Below are 20,588 nucleotides of genomic sequence, written 5' to 3'. Positions count from 1 at the left end.
AGTATATTCCAATGTCCAGGTTGACCCTTGACCTTTAAACATGTGAAATCGAATTCAATAGGGATCATCTTCTCCTGAAGATGTACCAGTGTACCAAGTTTGATGTCTGTCAAGCAAAGGGCTCTCAAGATATTGAACGGACAGTATATTCTTATGTCCAGTTTGACCCTTGACCTTGACCATGTGACCTCAAAATCAATAGGGGTCATCTTCTCCTGAAGACGTACCAGTGTACCAAGTTTGATGTCTGTCAAGCAAAGGGTTCTCAAGATATTGAGCAGACAGTATATTCCTATGTCCAGTTTGACCCTTGACGTTTGACCATGTGACCTCAAAATCACTAGGGGTTATCTTCTCCTAGAGACGTACCAGTGTACCAAGTTTGATGTCTGTCAAGCAAAGGGTTCTCAAGATATTGAGCGGACAGTATATTCCTATGTCTAGTTTGACCCTTGACCTTTGACCATGTGACCTCAAAATCAATGGGGGTCATCTTCTTCTGAAGATGTACTGGCGTACCAAGTTTGATGTCTGTCAAGCAAAGGGTTCTCTAGACATTGAATGGTCAGTATATTCCTATGCCCAGTTTGACCCTTGACCTTTGACCATGTGACCTCAAAATCAATAGGGGTCATCTACTCCTTAGGATGTACCAGTGTGCCAAGTTTGATGTCTTTCAAGCAAAGGGTTCTCAAGATATTGAGCGGACATTATATTCCTATGTCCAGAGTAGATTGACCCTTGACCTTTGGACCTGAAAAACAATAGGGATCCTCTTCTACTCATAACTAACCCACATATGAAATATCATTATCATCAAGTGAATGGTTCTCAAGATATTGAGCGGACAACACGTGGTCTACAGACCGACCGACCGACCAACAGGTGCAAAACAATATGCCCCCTCTTTTTCAAAGGGGGGCATAAAAAGTCCGGAAACTGATAATTCATGCTATTTTTCTAAGCTCAAGGGCCATAACTAAGTGAAAAATCATCAGACTGAGACGAAATTCAAACTTGATCAGTAACTTATGACAAAGCAATGTACCAAATATCAAATGAATTTCAGCAAGCACAACCAAAAAAAAAGTCTGGAAAACTGATTATTCATGCTATTTTTCTAAGTCCAAGGGCCATAACTAAGTGAAAAATCAATGGACCGAAACGAAATTCAAACTTGATCTGTAACTTGTTATGGCAAAGCCACATACCAAATATAAAATAAATATCTGCAAGAACAGAGAAAAAAAGTGCGGAAAACTGAACTTTATTTCCTGAAATACCAGAGATAAATTGGTTCATAGTGACTAATTTTCATGACCGAAATAATCTTAAACAAATATGAGAAACATTTAACAACTAATGACGAGGTTCTCACCGAGAAACCTTAAACAACTGGTGGGTAATGACGAGGTTCTCACCGAGAAACATTAAACAACTGGTGTGTAATGACGAGGTTCTCACCGAGAAACATTAAACTGGTGGGTAATGAGGGGGTTCTCACTATCTTCCCGAAAATTTCTTGTACATATATAAGATGGTTTACAGAATATCACAATCAGCATTCATCTTTTAAAAATATTCAATGCAATGTGAAGAATCCATTCTACAAGGAATGATATGAGGACTGTATTCTCATCACTTCAATGCAATGTGAAGAATCCATTCTACAAGGAATGATATGAGGACTGTATTCTCATCACTTCAATGCAATGTGAAGAATCCATTCTACAAGGAATGATATGAGGACTGTATTCTCATCACTTCAATGCAATGTGAAGAATCCATTCTACAAGGAATGATATGAGGACTGTATTCTCATCACTTCAATGCAATGTGAAGAATCCATTCTACAAGGAATGATATGAGGACTATTCTTATCACTGACATCAAGAAATACAAATGTACACATCCACTGTAATTCAAAACTGTTGTTTGAAGTTTTGTATTAGTGTTTCACGAAGGGACTTCAAAATAGCAAAGAACATGCATCTGGTCAAAACTATATCAAAACTAGAATTCTGTTAGTATTGCGTAGCAATACAGGTCCCCTACCAACACCAAGTTAAGTCATTCATGTACTATTGTATGAGAAATAATCTTACATTAGCAGTTTATGTACAATCACACACACACACAAACAAGAAAATAACATGAAAATAAAATCTACATGTATTCCTTAATTTTTTCAGTAATTTCAATGGAACTCACAGAAAAAACAAAAGGCCCATTTCACTCACCTGAGTCGCCTTGGCTCATATCTAAAGATTTTTCCTATATATTCATATGTAAAACTTTGATCCCTATTGTGGCCCCAACCTACCCCTGGGGACCATGGTTTTTACAAACTTGAATCTGCACTGTCAGGAAGCTTTCATGTAAACATAAACTTTTCTGGCCCAGTGATTTTTCAGAAGATTTTTAATGATTTTCCCTTTATATTTGTATGTAAAATTTTGACCCCCTACTTTGGCCCCATCTTATCCCTGGTTACCATGATTTTTACAAACTTGAATCTGCATTATGTCAGGAAGCTTTTGTGCAAATGTAAACTTCCTTGGCCCGATGATTCTTAAGGAGAAAACTTTTAAATACTTTTTTCCCCTATTTATTAGTTATGTAAAACTCCGATCCCCTATTGTGGCCCCATCCTAGCCCCAAGGGTCATGAGTTTAACAAACTTGAATCTGCACTATGTCAGGAAGCTTTCACCTTAATCTCATCTTTTCTGGCTCAGTGGTTCTTGAGAAGAATTTTTTAAAAAGATTTTCCCTATATATTTGTATGTAAAACTTTGATCCCCCCCTTGTGGCCCCATCCTACCCCTGGGGGATATGATTGTAACAAACTTGAATCTGCACTATGTCAGGAAGCTTTCATGTAAATCTAAGTTTTTCTGACTCAGTCGTTCTTAAGAAGATTTTTCCTATATATTTGTATGTAAAACTTTGATCCCCTATTGTGGCCCCACCCCTGGGGGCCATGATTTTAACAAACTTGAATCTGCTCTATGTCAGGAAGCTTTCGTGAAAATTTCAGCTCTTCTGGCCCAGTGGTTCTTGAGAAGATTTTTAAATGACCCCACCCTATTTTTGTGATTATCTCCCCTTTCAAGGGGGTATGACCCTTCATTTGAACAAATTTGAAAGCCCTTCACCCAAGGATGCTTTTGGCCAAGTTTGGTTATAATTAGCCAAGTGGTTCTGGAGAAGAAGTCGAAAATGTAAAAAGTTTACAGACAGACAGACAACAGGCGATCAGAAAAGTTCACTTGAGCTTTCAGCTCTAGAGATCTACAGAGTGCAATAATTAAAGAAATTCTATCAACCATGAAACCAAATCTCCTAATTTTTTATAGAGCGAGTCAAACCTAACAAAATTAAAACTTGATCTTTATCTTCTCATTAGTTAACGACATATTAAATTTCAGTTGCCAGTGTTGAAGCACGGTAGAAAAAAGTTTGGGATACTAAATTCGACAAAAAGTCCCATAAATCTCATAGAAATCACAGACAACCGTAATGAGACTTCCAATTATATCTGTAAACATACATTTAACAAATCACATACTGTGCCAAATTTCAGCTTCCTTAATCAAGGAGAGGTGAAAAACAGTCCCGAAAACAAGAATTAAAGAAGTTCTGTCAACCATGAAACTAGGTTTTACAATTTTTGTTAGAATATATATCAAACATGACAAATGTGAACCCTGGTCTGTATCTCTTCATTAGATAACCACAAATTAAATGTCAGTTTTGTATGTTGAAGCATATTGGAGAAGTCTGGAAACCTACATTTGGCACAAAAGTCCCATAAATCTCGTAAAAATCCGCCAATTCTGACGAAACTTATTTTTGATCTGTAAACATAAAGTAAAACACATACTAACTTTCAACTTCTTAAAAAAGTCCAGGCCTGGAGGTTATAAAACTTTTGCCGTACTCATACTCAAACATGTTTGTTTTGAGTACAACTCTGAGCAAGCTCATACTCAAAAAATCTTGAACATGAGTTTGAGTATGAAAACGGGCTCAAAAAAGTTTTATAACCCCCAGGCCAGAAAAATAAGTTGTGACAGACTGACTGACAGCAAATTTAGGAAACTATTAGTCCAAACTATTAGTCCCTTTCGACTTCACCATTAGAGAGGTAATAATGGTTCTGAGTTTACCAAGATCCTGAGCGAGTTCACAGTCCACGGTACGTGGAATTCTCCCTGATTCCTTCATTCCATCTCCCATGATCTCTTGTATTCTCACTGTCTGCCAATCAATTGTTTGAGTTAACTCAGAGCTACGGCATGGAATGAAACTTTTTCCTCTACAACCCTGTACAGGACACTACAAAAAGCAAAGCATCCCTTAAAATGACATGTATCAAAAATTGTATTCAATAGATATACATGCTTAAAGTGATTCTCATGTTATTTTTCACCATATATTAACTTTCTCTCACCCTAGTCGGCAGGACAAAAGATATACATGCTTGAAGTGATTCTCGTGTAATTTTCACCATATATTAGCTTTCTCTCACCCTAGTCAGCAGGACAAAAGATATACATGCTTAAAGTGATTCTTGTGTAATTTTTCATCTCTCACCCTAGTCGGCTGGACAAATTTTCCATCTGGTAACGTTATACTCTGTAAAGACACAAAATTATTCAATGCTCTTTTTTTTTTTGAGGGACTTTCCTATAAACTTGTGGAAAGCGAAGTAAAGCAGCACCAGAAATTTGTTCATGTAATCACAAAACCATGTATGTACTGCTGTTTAGCTAAAGCTGGTTCAACTCTAACGTTTATTGTAATGTAAATGTATGAATTAACGAATGGAAAACTCCAATGATTATTTTGTTTCTTGGCATTTATATGTATGTCGTAAATTACTTATATCAGAATGGAAAATCCCAGTGTTTAGATTTTCGGCATGCATGTTGTGAATGATAGATACCTGAACAGAAGCACAGCTGCAGCACTGGAAGGCCAGGTGGGTACACAGGGGCTTAATGTTACTCACTCTGACTACCGTCCCCTTCACAGACACAAACTTACCTGAAATCAGGCAAAACTAACATATATAAAACTCCCGTCATTGTATAAAGAATATGACTACTTAATAACTAAACAGTGATTTAGTTTCTGCAGACAGATCTTATATATATCTAAAACGTAAAACGAAAGATGAAAAAAAAAATATATTAAAATTCAAACTTCATCATGTGTGAATATACATGTACAGTTGAACCTCATTATATCAAACTCGATGTGGCTTTAAAAAAAACATAGCGATATCGAAGGGTTTGAGATACTGAGGTTAAAATACATAAAGAAGATGTAGTTGAGACTTGCAACAATCCGTGGTATTCGCGATACTGAGGTTAAAATACATAAAGAAGATGTAGTTGAGACTTGCAACAATCCGTGGTATTCGCGATACTGAGGTTAAAATACATAAAGAAGATGTAGTTGAGACTTGCAACAATCCGTGGTATTCGCGATACTGAGGTTAAAATACATAAAGAAGATGTAGTTGAGACTTGCAACAATCCGTGGTATTCGCGATACTGAGGTTAAAATACATAAAGAAGATGTAGTTGAGACTTGCAACAATCCGTGGTATTCGCGATACTGAGGTTAAAATACATAAAGAAGATGTAGTTGAGACTTGCAACAATCCGTGGTATTCGCGATACTGAGGTTAAAATACATAAAGAAGATGTAGTTGAGACTTGCAACAATCCGTGGTATTCGCGATACTGAGGTTAAAATACATAAAGAAGATGTAGTTGAGACTTGCAACAATCCGTGGTATTCGCGATACTGAGGTTAAAATACATAAAGAAGATGTAGTTGAGACTTGCAACAATCCGTGGTATTCGCGATACTGAGGTTAAAATACATAAAGAAGATGTAGTTGAGACTTCCAACAATCCGTGGTATTCGCGATACTGAGGTTAAAATACATAAAGAAGATGTAGTTGAGACTTGCAACAATCCGTGGTATTCGCGATACTGAGGTTAAAATACATAAAGAAGATGTAGTTGAGACTTGCAACAATCCGTGGTATTCGCGATACTGAGGTTAAAATACATAAAGAAGATGTAGTTGAGACTTGCAACAATCCGTGGTATTCGCGATACTGAGGTTAAAATACATAAAGAAGATGTAGTTGAGACTTGCAACAATCCGTGGTATTCGCGATACTGAGGTTAAAATACATAAAGAAGATGTAGTTGAGACTTGCAACAATCCGTGGTATTCGCGATACTGAGGTTAAAATACATAAAGAAGATGTAGTTGAGACTTGCAACAATCCGTGGTATTCGCGATACTGAGGTTAAAATACATAAAGAAGATGTAGTTGAGACTTCCAACAATCCGTGGTATTCGCGATATCGATGTTCGAGATATCAAAGTTCAACTGCAAGAAGTACTTTTCTGTCGTTTCTACCGTAATAATTTGCTTTCAAATTCTTCAGAGCAGTGGGCTGACATGAATTGATAAGTCGAACATTAACCCTGGGTGGGCTGTAATCGCTCGGCTCCTCCTCCTCCGGTAAAGTTTGTCGATGGTGAGCGACAAGCTGTAAGTATTCAATCAAATATATCTAAACCATATCAATTTTAAAACAATGCTGGGATTTTTAGACTAACCATTGATATTCTATCACTATCCATGGTCAGCCATGACCGAAGGAGGCCTGCTAATTTTGATTTTCATTTTAAGGAAGTCTATTGTTACCAAATATTCATCATTTTTCTTGTTTGTACACACTGACCTTATGTTTTTTAAAATTCCTTTTTCCAAATTTAAGTTTCATGGAGGATATATAATATAAAAACATTGTGGTTAAATTTACGTAAATCTGCAAACTACATACATGTACATTATCCACAAAGCAAGATCAATAAGTAAACTATACGTGTGGATGATAAAATAACCTTATAGTCGCGAAAAGACTGACCTGGTGAACAGCCAATCCTATACATGCAATCAGTTGTTCTGGTGAGTCTCGAAGTTCTGAGTTTATATTGGGCAGATTTCCGAGTATTCCTGACAATGTCAATAGATATTAATACATTGCAGTTACATGTACTATGTATAGCAAACATAAAAAAAAACCATCAAGAGGTGTTGGTGAAACAATAAAGCCCCAAGCGATAACATTGTTTTTTCACACAATACAGAGTATCTTCATAAATGAAGACGTAAGTATCAGTATACATGTATTGTCAAGGTAACCGTTGTATATCACGGCCCTGTCATAAAAGCTCAGTCAACATCGAACAGATGTTTCCAAGCAGGTCAACAGGCAATGTTAAGGTCAAAGGTCAACAAGTGGTACTGGTGGAAAGGATTACATGTCCGTGTATCCTTCAAATTTCATTTGACTTCTACTCTGACTGTTGTAAGTTTCAAACACTGCTGACCAGACATTCTTCATTTTTCAAAATTAGCATTTCTTAGTTCGTTAAAAAATCAAAAATGTATACCTTCATCAGAATTCAATTCCTTGAAATCCACAACCATGACATTTTTTTCCTCTATATCTGTCTGAAAATATAATAAAAATATATAATCAAAAAAGGTATTAAATTCTTTTATTTTACAACCTGTTTTCATAAATATGCAATAAAATCCATTTCTGGTTCTGGTGCAGGAGTCATTGTCAACACCACACCAATAGTATTTTTGATGGCATTAATGAACAGTCCCTCAGTCTTTGACAATTATCATTATCTTATTTTCAAAGGACATAAATCATTTCACAAAACTCTCTACTGATCAATATTAAATGGAAAAAATAATTCTTATGCTACATTTACACCAATTGTTTTCAAATCAATTTTTACAAATGAAGGAATCTTTCACCACGACCCAAAAAACATTCCTTGATCTGCCCCCCCCCCCCCCCCTCCCCAATCAAATTATCTTGTTACAAATGACTAACAAAGGTTGCACACAAAAATTGTTATCCTGGTATCAGCCATTTTTAATACTGGAAAATGTAATCACCATTATAAGTTCGTTGGGGTAAGTTTCCATGCAAACAAAATCACAAATTACTGGTTTATTTTCATTTTACCCATGATTCAATTCATCTTTATTCTAGGTGATTGCAGCTGTGAGCTACCGTATATATACTCGCCTACAAGTCGGAATTTTGGGAGTCAATTTTTGGTCCAAAACTCTATGTCCGACTTATAGGCGTGTCCTAAGAAAATTGGTATTTTTCTTGTCGGCGTAATGTAGTGTTTTTTAAACAACTCAGATGATTATCATGGACTACCACACAAATGATTATTGTTCACAAATATATAGACACATCGTTTTGTTTATGTATTTTAAAATTATGTATAAAGTACAAGTATTTACATATTTTCATAATTTTATCTAGTTAAGTGTATATATTTATTTTAAAAATTATTTACATACCGGTAACTAATTCTTTCATTCAAATTAACTAATATATCGTTTATCGGTTAAATTGAATTGTGAACCCGATTTAATATTGAAATATTCATATGTATACTGGCTGAAATGTATTTCATAAAAGATTGAATATTGTTAACAGATAATTTAGATCATCATTCTTGACTCTTAAATGAATTATACCGGAATGCCACAATAACAGTTTTCGCGAGGCACGTGCCTATAAGTAATCACGGTGTCAGGTGCTGGAAATTAGGAGACCGTAATTGCTTACGTAAACAAGTGATCATTGTCAATAATAGATCAAGGGTTGCGTTTAAACCCCAAACAGATATGGTTTGACTTGAAATTGTCAACCGATTCTGACAAAAATTTGTACTGACTTACAAGCGGGTCAATGGCAAATTTCTACAAAATAACCTTAAAAAATACAACCGACTTATAGGCGGACCGACTTATAGGCGAGTGTATACAGTAATGTATAATCATAAAATGAAACTCCTCCACTGAATAATCAAAAACATTTGAATAAGAAGTCTGATACAAATGAGTTTAGTTCAGGACACAGTTGTCATTTTGTATTTCATGGATAACTTGGGATAAACATATGGTGTTTAAATTGGGAATGGGGCCGTATTTCAGCCCCAGAGGACCCCTAAAGCAATCACTGGACATCAAACACAGACAAACTGGACTAAGACTCACCCATTTATAAGCTGTATACCAACTGGTGAAATACTTCTCAAACACCTGGACTTTATGAACAATAGGTGACTGATGACTGTAAACTGTAACATGTGTTTTATATTAGTATACAATAGGTGACTGATGACTGTAAACTGTAACGTGTGTTTTATATTAGTATACAATAGGTGACTGATCACTGTAAACTGTAACGTGTGTTTTATATTAGTATACAATAGGTGACTGATCACTGTAAACTGTAACGTGTGTTTTATATTAGTATACAATAGGTGACTGATCACTGTAAACTGTAACGTGTGTTTTATATTAGTATACAATAGGTGACTGATCACTGTAAACTGTAACGTGTGTTTTATATTAGTATACAATAGGTGACTGATCACTGTAAACTGTAACATGTGTTTTATATTAGTATACAATAGGTGACTGATCACTGTAAACTGTAACGTGTGTTTAATATTAGTATACAATAGGTGACTGATCACTGTAAACTGTAACGTGTGTTTTATATTAGTATACAATAGGTGACTGATCACTGTAAACTGTAACGTGTGTTTTATATTAGTATACAATAGGTGACTGATCACTGTAAACTGTAACGTGTGTTTTATATTAGTATACAATAGGTGACTGATCACTGTAAACTGTAACGTGTGTTTTATATTAGTATACAATAGGTGACTGATCACTGTAAACTGTAACGTGTGTTTTATATTAGTATACAATAGGTGACTGATCACTGTAAACTGTAACATGTGTTTTATATTAGTATACAATAGGTGACTGATCACTGTAAACTGTAACGTGTTTTATATTAGTATACAATAGGTGACTGATCACTGTAAACTGTAACGTGTGTTTTATATTAGTATACAATAGGTGACTGATGACTGTAAACTGTAACGTGTGTTTTATATTAGTATACAATAGGTGACTGATGACTGTAAACTGTAACATGTGTTTTATATTAGTATACAATAGGTGACTGATCACTGTAAACTGTAACGTGTGTTTTATATTAGTATACAATAGGTGACTGATCACTGTAAACTGTAACGTGTGTTTTATATTAGGATACAATAGATGACTGATCACTGTAAACTGTAACGTGTGTTTTATATTAGTATACAATAGGTGACTGATCACTGTAAACTGTAACGTGTGTTTTATATTAGGATACAATAGGTGACTGATCACTGTAAACTGTAACGTGTGTTTTATATTAGGATACAATAGGTGACTGATCACTGTAGACTGTAACGTGTGTTTTATATTAGTATACAATAGGTGACTGATCCCTGTAAACTGTAACATGTGTTTTATATTAGTATACAATAGGTGACTGATCCCTGTAAACTGTAACATGTGTTTTATATTAGTATACATGTACAATAGGTGACTGATGACTGTAAACTGTAACATGTTTTATATTAGTATACAATAGGTGACTGATCACTGTAAACTGTAACATGTGTTTTATATTAGTATACAATAGGTGACTGATCACTGTAAACTGTAACATGTGTTTTATATTAGTATACAATAGGTGACTGATCACTGTAAACTGTAACATGTGTTTTATATTAGTATACAATAGGTGACTGATCACTGTAAACTGTAACGTGTGTTTTATATTAGTATACAATAGGTGACTGATCACTGTAAACTGTAACATGTGTTTAATATTAGTATTCAATAGGTGACTGATCACTGTAAACTGTAACATGTGTTTTATATTAGTATTCAATAGGTGACTGATCACTGTAAACTGTAACATGTGTTTTATATTAGTATACAATAGGTGACTGATCACTGTAGACTGTAACGTGTGTTTTATATTAGTATACAATAGGTGACTGATCACTGTAAACTGTAACGTGTGTTTTATATTAGTATACAATAGATGACTGATCACTGTAAACTGTAACATGTGTTTTATATTAGTATACAATAGGTGACTGATCACTGTAAACTGTAATGTGCGTTTTATATTAGTATACATGAAACCCACCTTCTTTTCTTTCTAAATTACTATACATAATTACAATTTAATGAAATCATGTATAGAGCATTTATTTGACTTTGCAAGGAGCAGAGTTACAAATAAAATTTATTGCATTAGGGAGATTTCACACACTTCCCAGTTTTCAAATCAGGGCAAAGTACTGTTTTTATTTTTTATCCGGTACTTATTGATTTCAATCATAATTGAGTGTAAAGTACATGCTCATTTAACGCAAAACAATTTTTTTAATTAATTGGAACTCAAATTTACAATGATTTGATAAATGAAATTGAAAAACCATAAGTTTTACAAATCTGTTACAAAATCATCCATCATTGAGTTCGAGAACCACTATCAAAGATTAGCGGTTTGGAGGAGCTGGTAAATTCTATTTGGACTTTAAACCACAAGTCCACCACACAACAGTAAGTTCCATAAAGATTTCAGTATTAAACTACACTTCATATATCCCAAAATAAAGTTAAAAAGATAGCCACTAATTAGTGCACTTTTCATAACTGTGTATGTACTGTATAAAATGCTTCAGTTATCACTTTTCATCCCGGGTATAACAAAGGTTTACCTCCCTTTGACAAAGCATGAGGTGCATATTATGCCCTTGTAAGAAACTTCCGCCTCCCCTCTCCCAATATGCTCGTTTTTGTAACATTGCTCTTTAAATTTCACAGCTGATGAATCATGAATGAGGAAGTCACGAACCTTCATCTGGGAAGTACAATTTCCATCCTTTGTATGGAGACTGAACTTCTATTGTAGTCTGGACAAGAGTTGGTCTGGAGGGTGTAGGGTCAGCCAACAGGGCCCCACCCCTTCCTCCCCTAGCTGACATGAATCCTGAAAATTTCAAAGTATGTGATGTATCAGAGCTAAATCTGGTAACCAGATTCATTATCTAAAACTTTCATCATACATTCAGCACTTCATGCATAGCTTTGTTTTCACAATTTGGTAGGATTTCCTGTAGAGTTTGTTATGTCAAGATCATGTTTTCACAGTGCCCCACCTCTTAGTTTTTTATAACCCAAAATATTTCCAAACTATGGATTTTTTGCTTCTTGGATGATCAAAGAGAAAATTCAATCTGGAATTGAAAAATCCCCATGATACACACAAGTATGTTAACACATTTTAAAAAAATCAATTATTGAAAAAAATAATCGATCAATTTCTTATTATAATTGATCATCGGAACAACACTACCTCCTCTTCCCCTGTTGCCATAGTGATGGTAGTACCTTCCCCTCCCTCTTCCTCTCCAAGGGCGGTACTGACCACGGCCTTGACCTTGGCTCTGTCTTTGTTGTCCTCCCCCTTGGGAATAATGCCCTTGACTCATGATGCATTAAATTTGATGAAACATCTACAAAAATGAAATTTGAACAGACATGACACTTTAGATAAGAGGCACATAAGCAATCAGTTAACTCACTTCTACTGAAGTTGAATATTTGCATCCTCATCTCTACTTATCTCCTATGTCTGTGAATGAAATTTGACTTTCAGGCTGTTAGTCTGAGAGAATAAAATTTGGACTCTTTGATTTCAACTTGGGAATGATAATCAAAGGGAGTCTACTGGACCAATTATAACAATTTTCAAAATGAATCACTGACACTTCACTAGCCTGGAATAACTGTTAAACAATTCACTGAAACTTCACTAGCCTGAAATAACTGTTAAATGAATCACTTAAACTTCACTAGCCTGAAATAACTGTTAAATGAATCACTGAAACTTCACTAAGCCTGGAATAACTGTTAAATGAATCACTGAAACTTCACTAGCCTGGAATAACTGTTAAATGAATCACTGAAACTTCGCTAGCCTGGAATAACTGTTAATGAATCACTGAAACTTCACTAAGCCTGGAATAACTGTTAAATGAATCACTGAAACTTCACTAAGCCTGGAATAACAATCTGATTAAAATCAGATTGTCGATCCACTCCTTTTTTTCCCCCCTTGTTGCTACACCTTGTGTAGTGACAAGAAAGAAAAAAAAAAAAGAGGAGCGGATCGAGCGGAATAACTGTTAAATGAATCACTGAAACTTCACTAAGCCTGGAATAACAATCTGATTAAAATCAGATTGTCGATCTGCTCCTTTTTTCCCCCCCTTGTTGCTACACCTTGTGTAGCGACAAGAAAAAAAAAAAAAAAAAGAGGAGCGGATCGAGGATCTGATTTTAATCAGATTGCCTGGAATAACTCCTAAATGAATCACTGAAACTTCACTAGCCTGGAATAATAATAAGGTGCACTTAGCAGGGTTGGGCAGTTAAAACCGCCCCCGGTTTTAGCAAGTGGTTTTAACCGTCCCGGTCAATACTCCCCAAGTGGTCAATACTGGTCAATGGTGATTTAAACTGTCCATTTTGCTATTTTTGTACTTTTCTTGCAAAGAGAAAGATAAATTAAGTCTTTTCATTATATGGATTAATTGTTGATTAATATTTTTCATTAGTTAATCAAATGTAATTTCATAAGTTTAATATATTTCAGGGCTTGAAACTAACTTTTTATGTCACCAGTCCAGCCGGACTGATAGGGTATAATTTCAACCAGTCCGCAGAAAAATTTACCAGTTTCAGAAATAAATTTTGTTCATGTTATCAAAATAAAATAAAGGAATTGAACTGGATATACCTCAGAAAATATTTTAACACGTACATGAGATTTATATTTACTAATCTGGTTCATGTGATATCTACAGAGGAATGCCAAATGTGTGTTTAAGATTCCATAAGTATGCTTTCCAAAATGACGTTTTAGAAAATTGACCAGTCCCACAGTGTGCGAAATTAACCATGGACCGATAGACAATGTCTGTAGAAAATTGAGATGATCTATAACGATCAAAATAGCTATAGACCGACTTGTCTATAGGAATTCTGAGCAAAAAAACTGGTTCTCCATCGCTTATTAAATATATATGAGAAGCAATCGATGCACGCCCTGGAATTAAACTGAAAGCGGTCAGTACAACAAGTTCCAGCAGGCTAAAGTCGCAGAAAATCATGAGAAAACGAAACGTAGTAGAAGTGACTTAGATGAAGAATCAGACAGTGAAACTGAGCTGGAACAAAATGAAAAAGAAAACAAGATTCTAATTGAAAAGCTTGTGCATGAAATTGAAAAAGAATATAATTAAACTATGAACGAATTACCAAATGGAATTTGTGTCTATTATATATATTTTATAATAACAACACAGGTTCAATGACCCTCTCTATTCTATATTTACAAATTTTATAGAATAGACGATGTCAAATTTTTATAAGAGAAAAATTTCGTGATGAGCCCCTGTGATTACAATAAATATTGCATGTTAAATTTTGGTCTACAGGAATTTGTTGTGGTCTATAGGAAATGAAATGACTATGGACCGAAAGTCTATAGGACTTTAAAGTTAGTTTCGCACACTGGTCCCATCGGACTGACTAAAAGAAATGTCAGTCAGTCTGCCAGACTTTTAACCAGTCACAGACTGACGGGCATATATGTTAATTTCGAGCCCTGAATTTGGTTTTCTGAAACTGACCGAAATATCTTCAGTACCTACCAGAGAGTCAACAGTTCTATAGCATAGCTTGACGATTGGAGACAGACCTCTTAATACAATACATGTACCTGGACAGATTAAGAATAAAAGGTAGCTGGACATTACCTGAGCACAAGAAGCAGAGTTGACAAGTGTTAATAAGCATAGGCTGGGACCAGAGATGACCAGTGTGCCTGTTATTGTTATGAAAACATTAGGGGTGAAACGATGCATTGTGATGCGGCCGAATCGCGATGTAGTGGTCTCGATTCGATGTTCGATTTATTCGTTGTCTGTTTCGGTTCGATACGGTTCTAAAATCATAGTACGCATTGCTCTTGATAACACGGTTTCTGATTAGCCAATGGAATTCAAAAATTGCCCAATCAACATACGAGTGAACTTTGCTGTATCAAAATGGACGCAGTCGAGTTGAAAAATGCACCTTCAATGTTTAAATCCTGGGTATGGCGACATTTCGACAAGTGATAAGTGTGTTGCTTCCTGTTAAACGTTTTTACATTATGTAGAATTTATTTGCAGAGAGCAATAAATTCAACGAAACATAAGAAAATCTTAGCATTATAAAGAATTTGGTACATGCTGTTGTATCGAATCGAAAATCATTGAATCGAGACTAAAGTATCGAAAATCGAATCGAGAATTTCACTAAAGCATGCTTTATACCGAAAAAATAATAATAGCTTGATTCAAAACACCACATTTTCATATAAATTTACAAGTAATAAAAATCGTGGTAAAAACCCTTTAAGATGAACAGTATTGCATATTTACATTTTACTCCGTTATAAACAAAAAGAAATGTTTCTGTACAGTTTATTTGATAACGGAATATAAATGCAAGATGAAATTTAATGCATATTTGCACTTTATTCCGTTATAGACATCAAATGTTTCTGTTAAAATTAATGTCACGACTGAATAATTGCCAAGTATTAAGATGAACAGTAATGCATATTTTCATATTATTCAAACAGGAATGGGGGGGGGGGGGGGGGGGGGGGGGGGGGGGGCTTTGCCATAAATTGCATGTCCTTTAGTAATGGAATAAATGAAGTATTTGTTAATGAAAACAATATAGATTCAAAATCATGTTAAGGTCCATGTCTTTTTCATTGCGTACAAAGGGCAGTGTATTTGGAGTTCATGTACAGGAGAAATGCATTTGCGTACATTTTTAATTAAGTACTGTTAAATATACCATTTATTGCATAAAGGAACATTAATCGTCTGTCTTCATGTCAATGTATTTCAAATTTTTATTTCCATGTTCTCATTTCTGCACGGACTTTGAATGTGTTGCAATACATGTTGTGAATTAAAAGTCCTTTTAAATGGTTGTAAACAGTCCTATACACTACCTGCACCTTTGATGGAAGGCATTCTATTGAATGAGTCGCAAAGCAGAGTTGTGGAAAACTGCCGGTCATGCCGGCAAAACCGATTAAAAATGCTTGCGACCGATATAAACACCATTGATGTCGGTCGAAATGACCGGCCTGGCTTTTTGTTTTTGTTTGTTTCCTGCAAGCATCGGCGCATTTTTCAGCGCAATTATCTTGTAAAACTAAAATGCGATTGCGTAATACTTTTTCCTTAAACAAGCTTGAGGCTGATGAAAGCGAAACAAGCATGGCCGCGTGGCCCATTAAATTTACAGCTGGAGCGATACCAGGTAAAAAATGTAAACTAACAAATGAAGACAAGGTTAAATACGAAAGATCTCGACAAAGAGAATTCAAACACAATTGGACAGAGGGGCGGGAATGCTTGAAATTTGATGCTGTTAAAATGGCATGCAATATTTGCATTGACAGACTGCCGGTTGCGTACCAAATAACCGCTTACAAAATTTTATCGTCGCCTCATTAAAATACAGGTACTCTTCTATAAGAGATAATGAAAATTCTGTCCTTAACTGAGGAGCTGTGGGGATTTCACAAGCATAGAAATGGAGACTGAGTAAATGTAATTATGAAGTATATCGATGTTTAATAAAGGAAATAAACGTTGTGTACTTTTTGTTTTGTTTTTTTAATTTTGTGACTTTAGATTTCGGACTGGCTTAAATTATTTCAGACTGGCTTATGTTGCCTTCTTGTCAGTCCGAATGACTGGCTATCTAAAAATGTTTTCCACAACTCTGCAAAGCATGACCGTCTACTATGTGTTTACATATGGGTTTTGTACATTTGAAGCTCACAAGAAAAAGTACATTTTCTTCATCACTTCTTTTGAAACATCGTCTCTCTATATATACTCCTGTTATTAGCACCGCGGTGCGAAAAGTTTTGAGGTATATATACGAATGTCGTCTCTCTATATATACTCCTGTTATTAGCACTGTGGTGCGAATTAGTTTTGGCCATTCCACAGATGAAAACGTGCCATTTTTACAGTGATAACCCCCAAAAATCTCCAAGCCCCATTTTTCTGATGAACTCCCTGAAAGAAACCCTTTTCCCAGGAATAATTCCCTTCGTGGAGCCTATAATCTTGATTTTTGAAACATCATCTCTCTATATATACTCCTGTTATTTGCACCGCGGTGTGAATTAGTTTTGGCCATTCCACAGATGAAAACGTGCCATTTTTAGTATGGGATGACAATTTATTTCAAATAGGAATAAAAAATAAAATTTTGAATTTTCTGTGGATTTTATTTTAAACAGAAATTTCATTACGAATCATCAATTATTGATATATATTTACAACTTTTAACGCTTCTGACGTTACGTGAAAAAACGTCAAATATTATTAGCACCGCATTGCTAATAACAGGATTATGCCATTTCCTGTGTGTATTTGTTATTCTTTTACTATCTTAATATCCTTTAATTACATATATGTAAAAGCCAATACGATTTTTAGAAGAGTCTATGCACCAAAATAAAGGATATATATATCCCTGCATATCAAAGTTACATGTCATTACGATCATGACGAAACGTCCGTAGGGGCGAAACGTCCGGCATTCCAAACCTTATAGGCCTACATGTTGAAGCTTTGAGTTCATGTAAGCGTTACTAAGTGTTTGCACAGTTGAAGGTATGTAATTGCGAAAATGTAAGAAAATTTGAGACGGTAAGTCATGATTTCAATGAATTCGGGTCTATCCCTATTTCCAAGAGAGCAATAGTTCTACCATTACGGTACGATCTGTGAGCAACCCTATGCATAATCATGAATAAGACGAAAGTTCGAATTTGTACCTTACAACATGATTCATCCGTCTGCACTTTTCAGTGGGGAACTCATATCTCCCGCCATTTGGAATTTTTTAGATAAAGAACCCGATGCAATATTGTGAGGTTTGGCAATGCATTCTGGGTACTAAATGAACTTGACGCCATGATGAAAAATAATTTGCATACTTTTTGTTTTGAGGTGAAATATCGAATGGTTAATGACATCTAAAAGCAACAGTTGAATGCGGTGCAGCTGGAGAATTTACAAAAGATCGGACAATAATGGAAATGCTGATAGTCTAAACTGTGTGTCGTCTGTGTATGGCGGCATTCAGGCCGTTCATAAACGTCGACCTAATTCAACACAAAATCAGCTGATCCAAATAATGGACACGAGTATTTGAAGTTTTCATGACAAATGCTAAATGGATTATATTATATTTTGTTGATAATAGATGACAAAACGTTACCTGGCTCACGGTTGTAAGGTGCTATGGACGCAGGAGAGGGGGACCAAGCCTCTGGTGGACCGTCAGGGGAGTCGGGCCCCATGTCCATTGACGACTTGCCGGCTTATTACAGCCCGGCTGAGTTGGAGCAGTTGGCGGGTCAGATCTCACAGTCTCTGGAGCATGCTAAAGCCCCCCAGGGAACGTTTCCTGTCCACAGGCTTCATGTGTCATCGTCCAGACTTGTGACAACAGAGACCAGGGCATCGGTGACCTCAACTCCAAGTTCGTCCATACTAAAATCAGGCAGTAAAGGTACAATTCATTTCAAAAGTTTTGTGCAATAAATTTGTTTTGGGTTTTTTTTAAATCAGGCATGCTCATCAAAGTTGTTGGAAATTGCTTTTGACGGGTGGATGTCGGGTCTTTTCGACTGACAGTCAAGTCCATACAGAAATAAAGCAGTCCAAAAAGCTTTAATTGTCTTTAAGAATATGTTTGAAGTATTTTTAAAAAATGGGTACTAGGGCTGAAATGATATGCCTTCACGATACAATACACGATTGTAATACTTATGCCATGATTCATTATTTTCAATATGATACATATAGGAGAAACCAATAATAACTTTTAAGAAACATTTAATTACGTCGACTCACAGCCACAATTTCAAAAGTAAGCTATTTCCAAAACCTCTGAACAGTAAAATGCCTGTTGTCTCTGTAGTTTAAACTGATAAGTTCATTGTTGTTTTTGTCAGACTCGAGGCTAACAGCCTGACCATTATCAGGCACCATTCTGTCCCTCGTGCATGTATTACTAAAAATGATAAGTACAGGTAAATCCCAATGTATTTTACCAAACCCGATTTTACAAATTGTATCGAATCGAAGATTGAGGCAATGAATCAAACATTGAATCGAGCATTTATATTGAACAGTATCGATATTTCATTTAATCGTTTCAGCCCTAATGGGTACCAATATTTAATGTACAATGTATGCTGGCAGTGTTTTCATGAGAGGGAATGCAGTTACATGTCGTATTCGGGGTCCAGATATTTTCCCTAGGTTCCACCCCATGCAATTTTTTTAGGGTCCCAGAGAAAGTAAGGACTGACATAAATTTAGTATTTTACAACTAGAAGTGCATCTCAGATGAAATGTCTGCCATTTTTTAGGAGGGACTTCTGGGATATAAAGCGTCAAAAAAATTGTTCTTGATCAATGTAGAGCTTCAGCTGACATGCTGTTTACATGCGCTTTAGTCATTAGAACTCACTATCTTAAACTATGTAACAGACATTAATTATCACAGTCACCACAGATTGTGATTACATCAGTCTCCTATTTGCTCTTGGGCATTTGATTTTAGAAAACTATAATCTACACACTAGGGGGTTGACTACTTGATCAATATATCGTTGAATCCTTTTGTGAATCAAAGATAGCCACAAATCGCTGCATATATTAAATATATAATATATGGCATGTTTATGTGTATCTGAATGATTAGTCTTAATATGAACAGTTATCAAAATATCATTTTGTGCATGACTACCACAGAAACATGTAAATTATAATTATCAACATTCACCATTCTTTAACATGTTTAACTGTAACCCATAAAAATCTCAAAAGCATGAGCTCAGTTCACCCAACAAACTGCAAAACAGAGTGTCACAGGGTTCTCTGGAACACAGGAATTTGCATCTTGAATACAGCAGAAGTATTTGGATATTGCAAGATGCACATTGTGTGAGTCCTCAAACTGCAGCACCAAACATTATCAACAAACTGAACTGCAACATGAGGTTTTTGGTAACGCAAACATTTGGGTCCTGGATGTGGTGAAATTATTTTGGATATAAGTTATTATAACACATGAGTCATCAAACTGCAGCAAAACTTGACAAAAATCATCTTGATATTTGAATTGCTGACAAAGAAATCATGAATTACATTATCATGCTTTGGTGAACCAATACCATAAGAGGGGTGACTAAACTGCCAGGTACTCTAAACCTCCTTTGCTGTGTATTCTGATGATGACAAGTGAAAACTGAGTAACATTGCTAATTAATTTTTCCATGTCATTGGAGAATAGATGGATTTTTTTTAATGACAATTGATGGTTTTTACAAATTTAGTTTTTTATCATCTGTGTCAGTTTGAAGATGTTATAATTCTGGTAATTAATTGCTGTCGACTTGTAAAATACAACT

General features: G+C 35.4%; 2 protein-coding genes across 4 annotated transcripts in view; one reads left to right on the top strand and one right to left on the bottom strand.

Annotated features, from left to right (window-relative positions):
* The window catches only part of LOC125645779 (DNA helicase MCM8-like), a 50,423-nt gene extending 31,938 nt beyond the window's left edge, over positions 1–18,485 (bottom strand). The window contains exons 1-10 of one of the 3 annotated variants that reach the window (XM_048871604.2): positions 18,386–18,485; positions 12,366–12,525; positions 11,865–11,999; positions 9,140–9,222; positions 7,495–7,555; positions 6,966–7,054; positions 6,452–6,584; positions 4,951–5,051; positions 4,599–4,640; positions 4,172–4,340 (exon numbers count right to left, since the gene is read on the bottom strand). In XM_048871604.2, the coding sequence (XP_048727561.2) occupies positions 4,172–4,340; positions 4,599–4,640; positions 4,951–5,051; positions 6,452–6,584; positions 6,966–7,054; positions 7,495–7,555; positions 9,140–9,222; positions 11,865–11,999; positions 12,366–12,501 (949 nt within the window). In that variant the 5' untranslated portion in view covers positions 12,502–12,525; positions 18,386–18,485. Of the gene's footprint in view, positions 1–4,171; positions 4,341–4,598; positions 4,641–4,950; positions 5,052–6,451; positions 6,585–6,965; positions 7,055–7,494; positions 7,556–9,139; positions 9,223–11,864; positions 12,000–12,365; positions 12,526–17,939; positions 17,996–18,385 lie in introns of those variants that run through there. The other 2 variants (XM_048871603.2, XM_048871605.2) reach the window with 2 other exon arrangements.
* LOC125645785 (ecdysone-induced protein 78C-like) overlaps positions 18,042–20,588 on the top strand; it is a 38,704-nt gene continuing 36,157 nt past the window's right edge. Inside the window, exon 1 of the mRNA XM_048871610.2 lies at positions 18,042–18,679. Within this exon, the coding sequence (XP_048727567.1) occupies positions 18,409–18,679 (271 nt within the window). The 5' untranslated portion in view covers positions 18,042–18,408. The remainder of the gene's footprint in view (positions 18,680–20,588) is intronic.

The sequence above is a fragment of the Ostrea edulis genome, chromosome 6 (genome assembly GCF_947568905.1).
Source record: "Ostrea edulis chromosome 6, xbOstEdul1.1, whole genome shotgun sequence".
NCBI classification, from domain to species: domain Eukaryota; kingdom Metazoa; phylum Mollusca; class Bivalvia; order Ostreida; family Ostreidae; genus Ostrea; species Ostrea edulis.
This window is presented reverse-complemented; position numbering and strand designations above follow the sequence as displayed.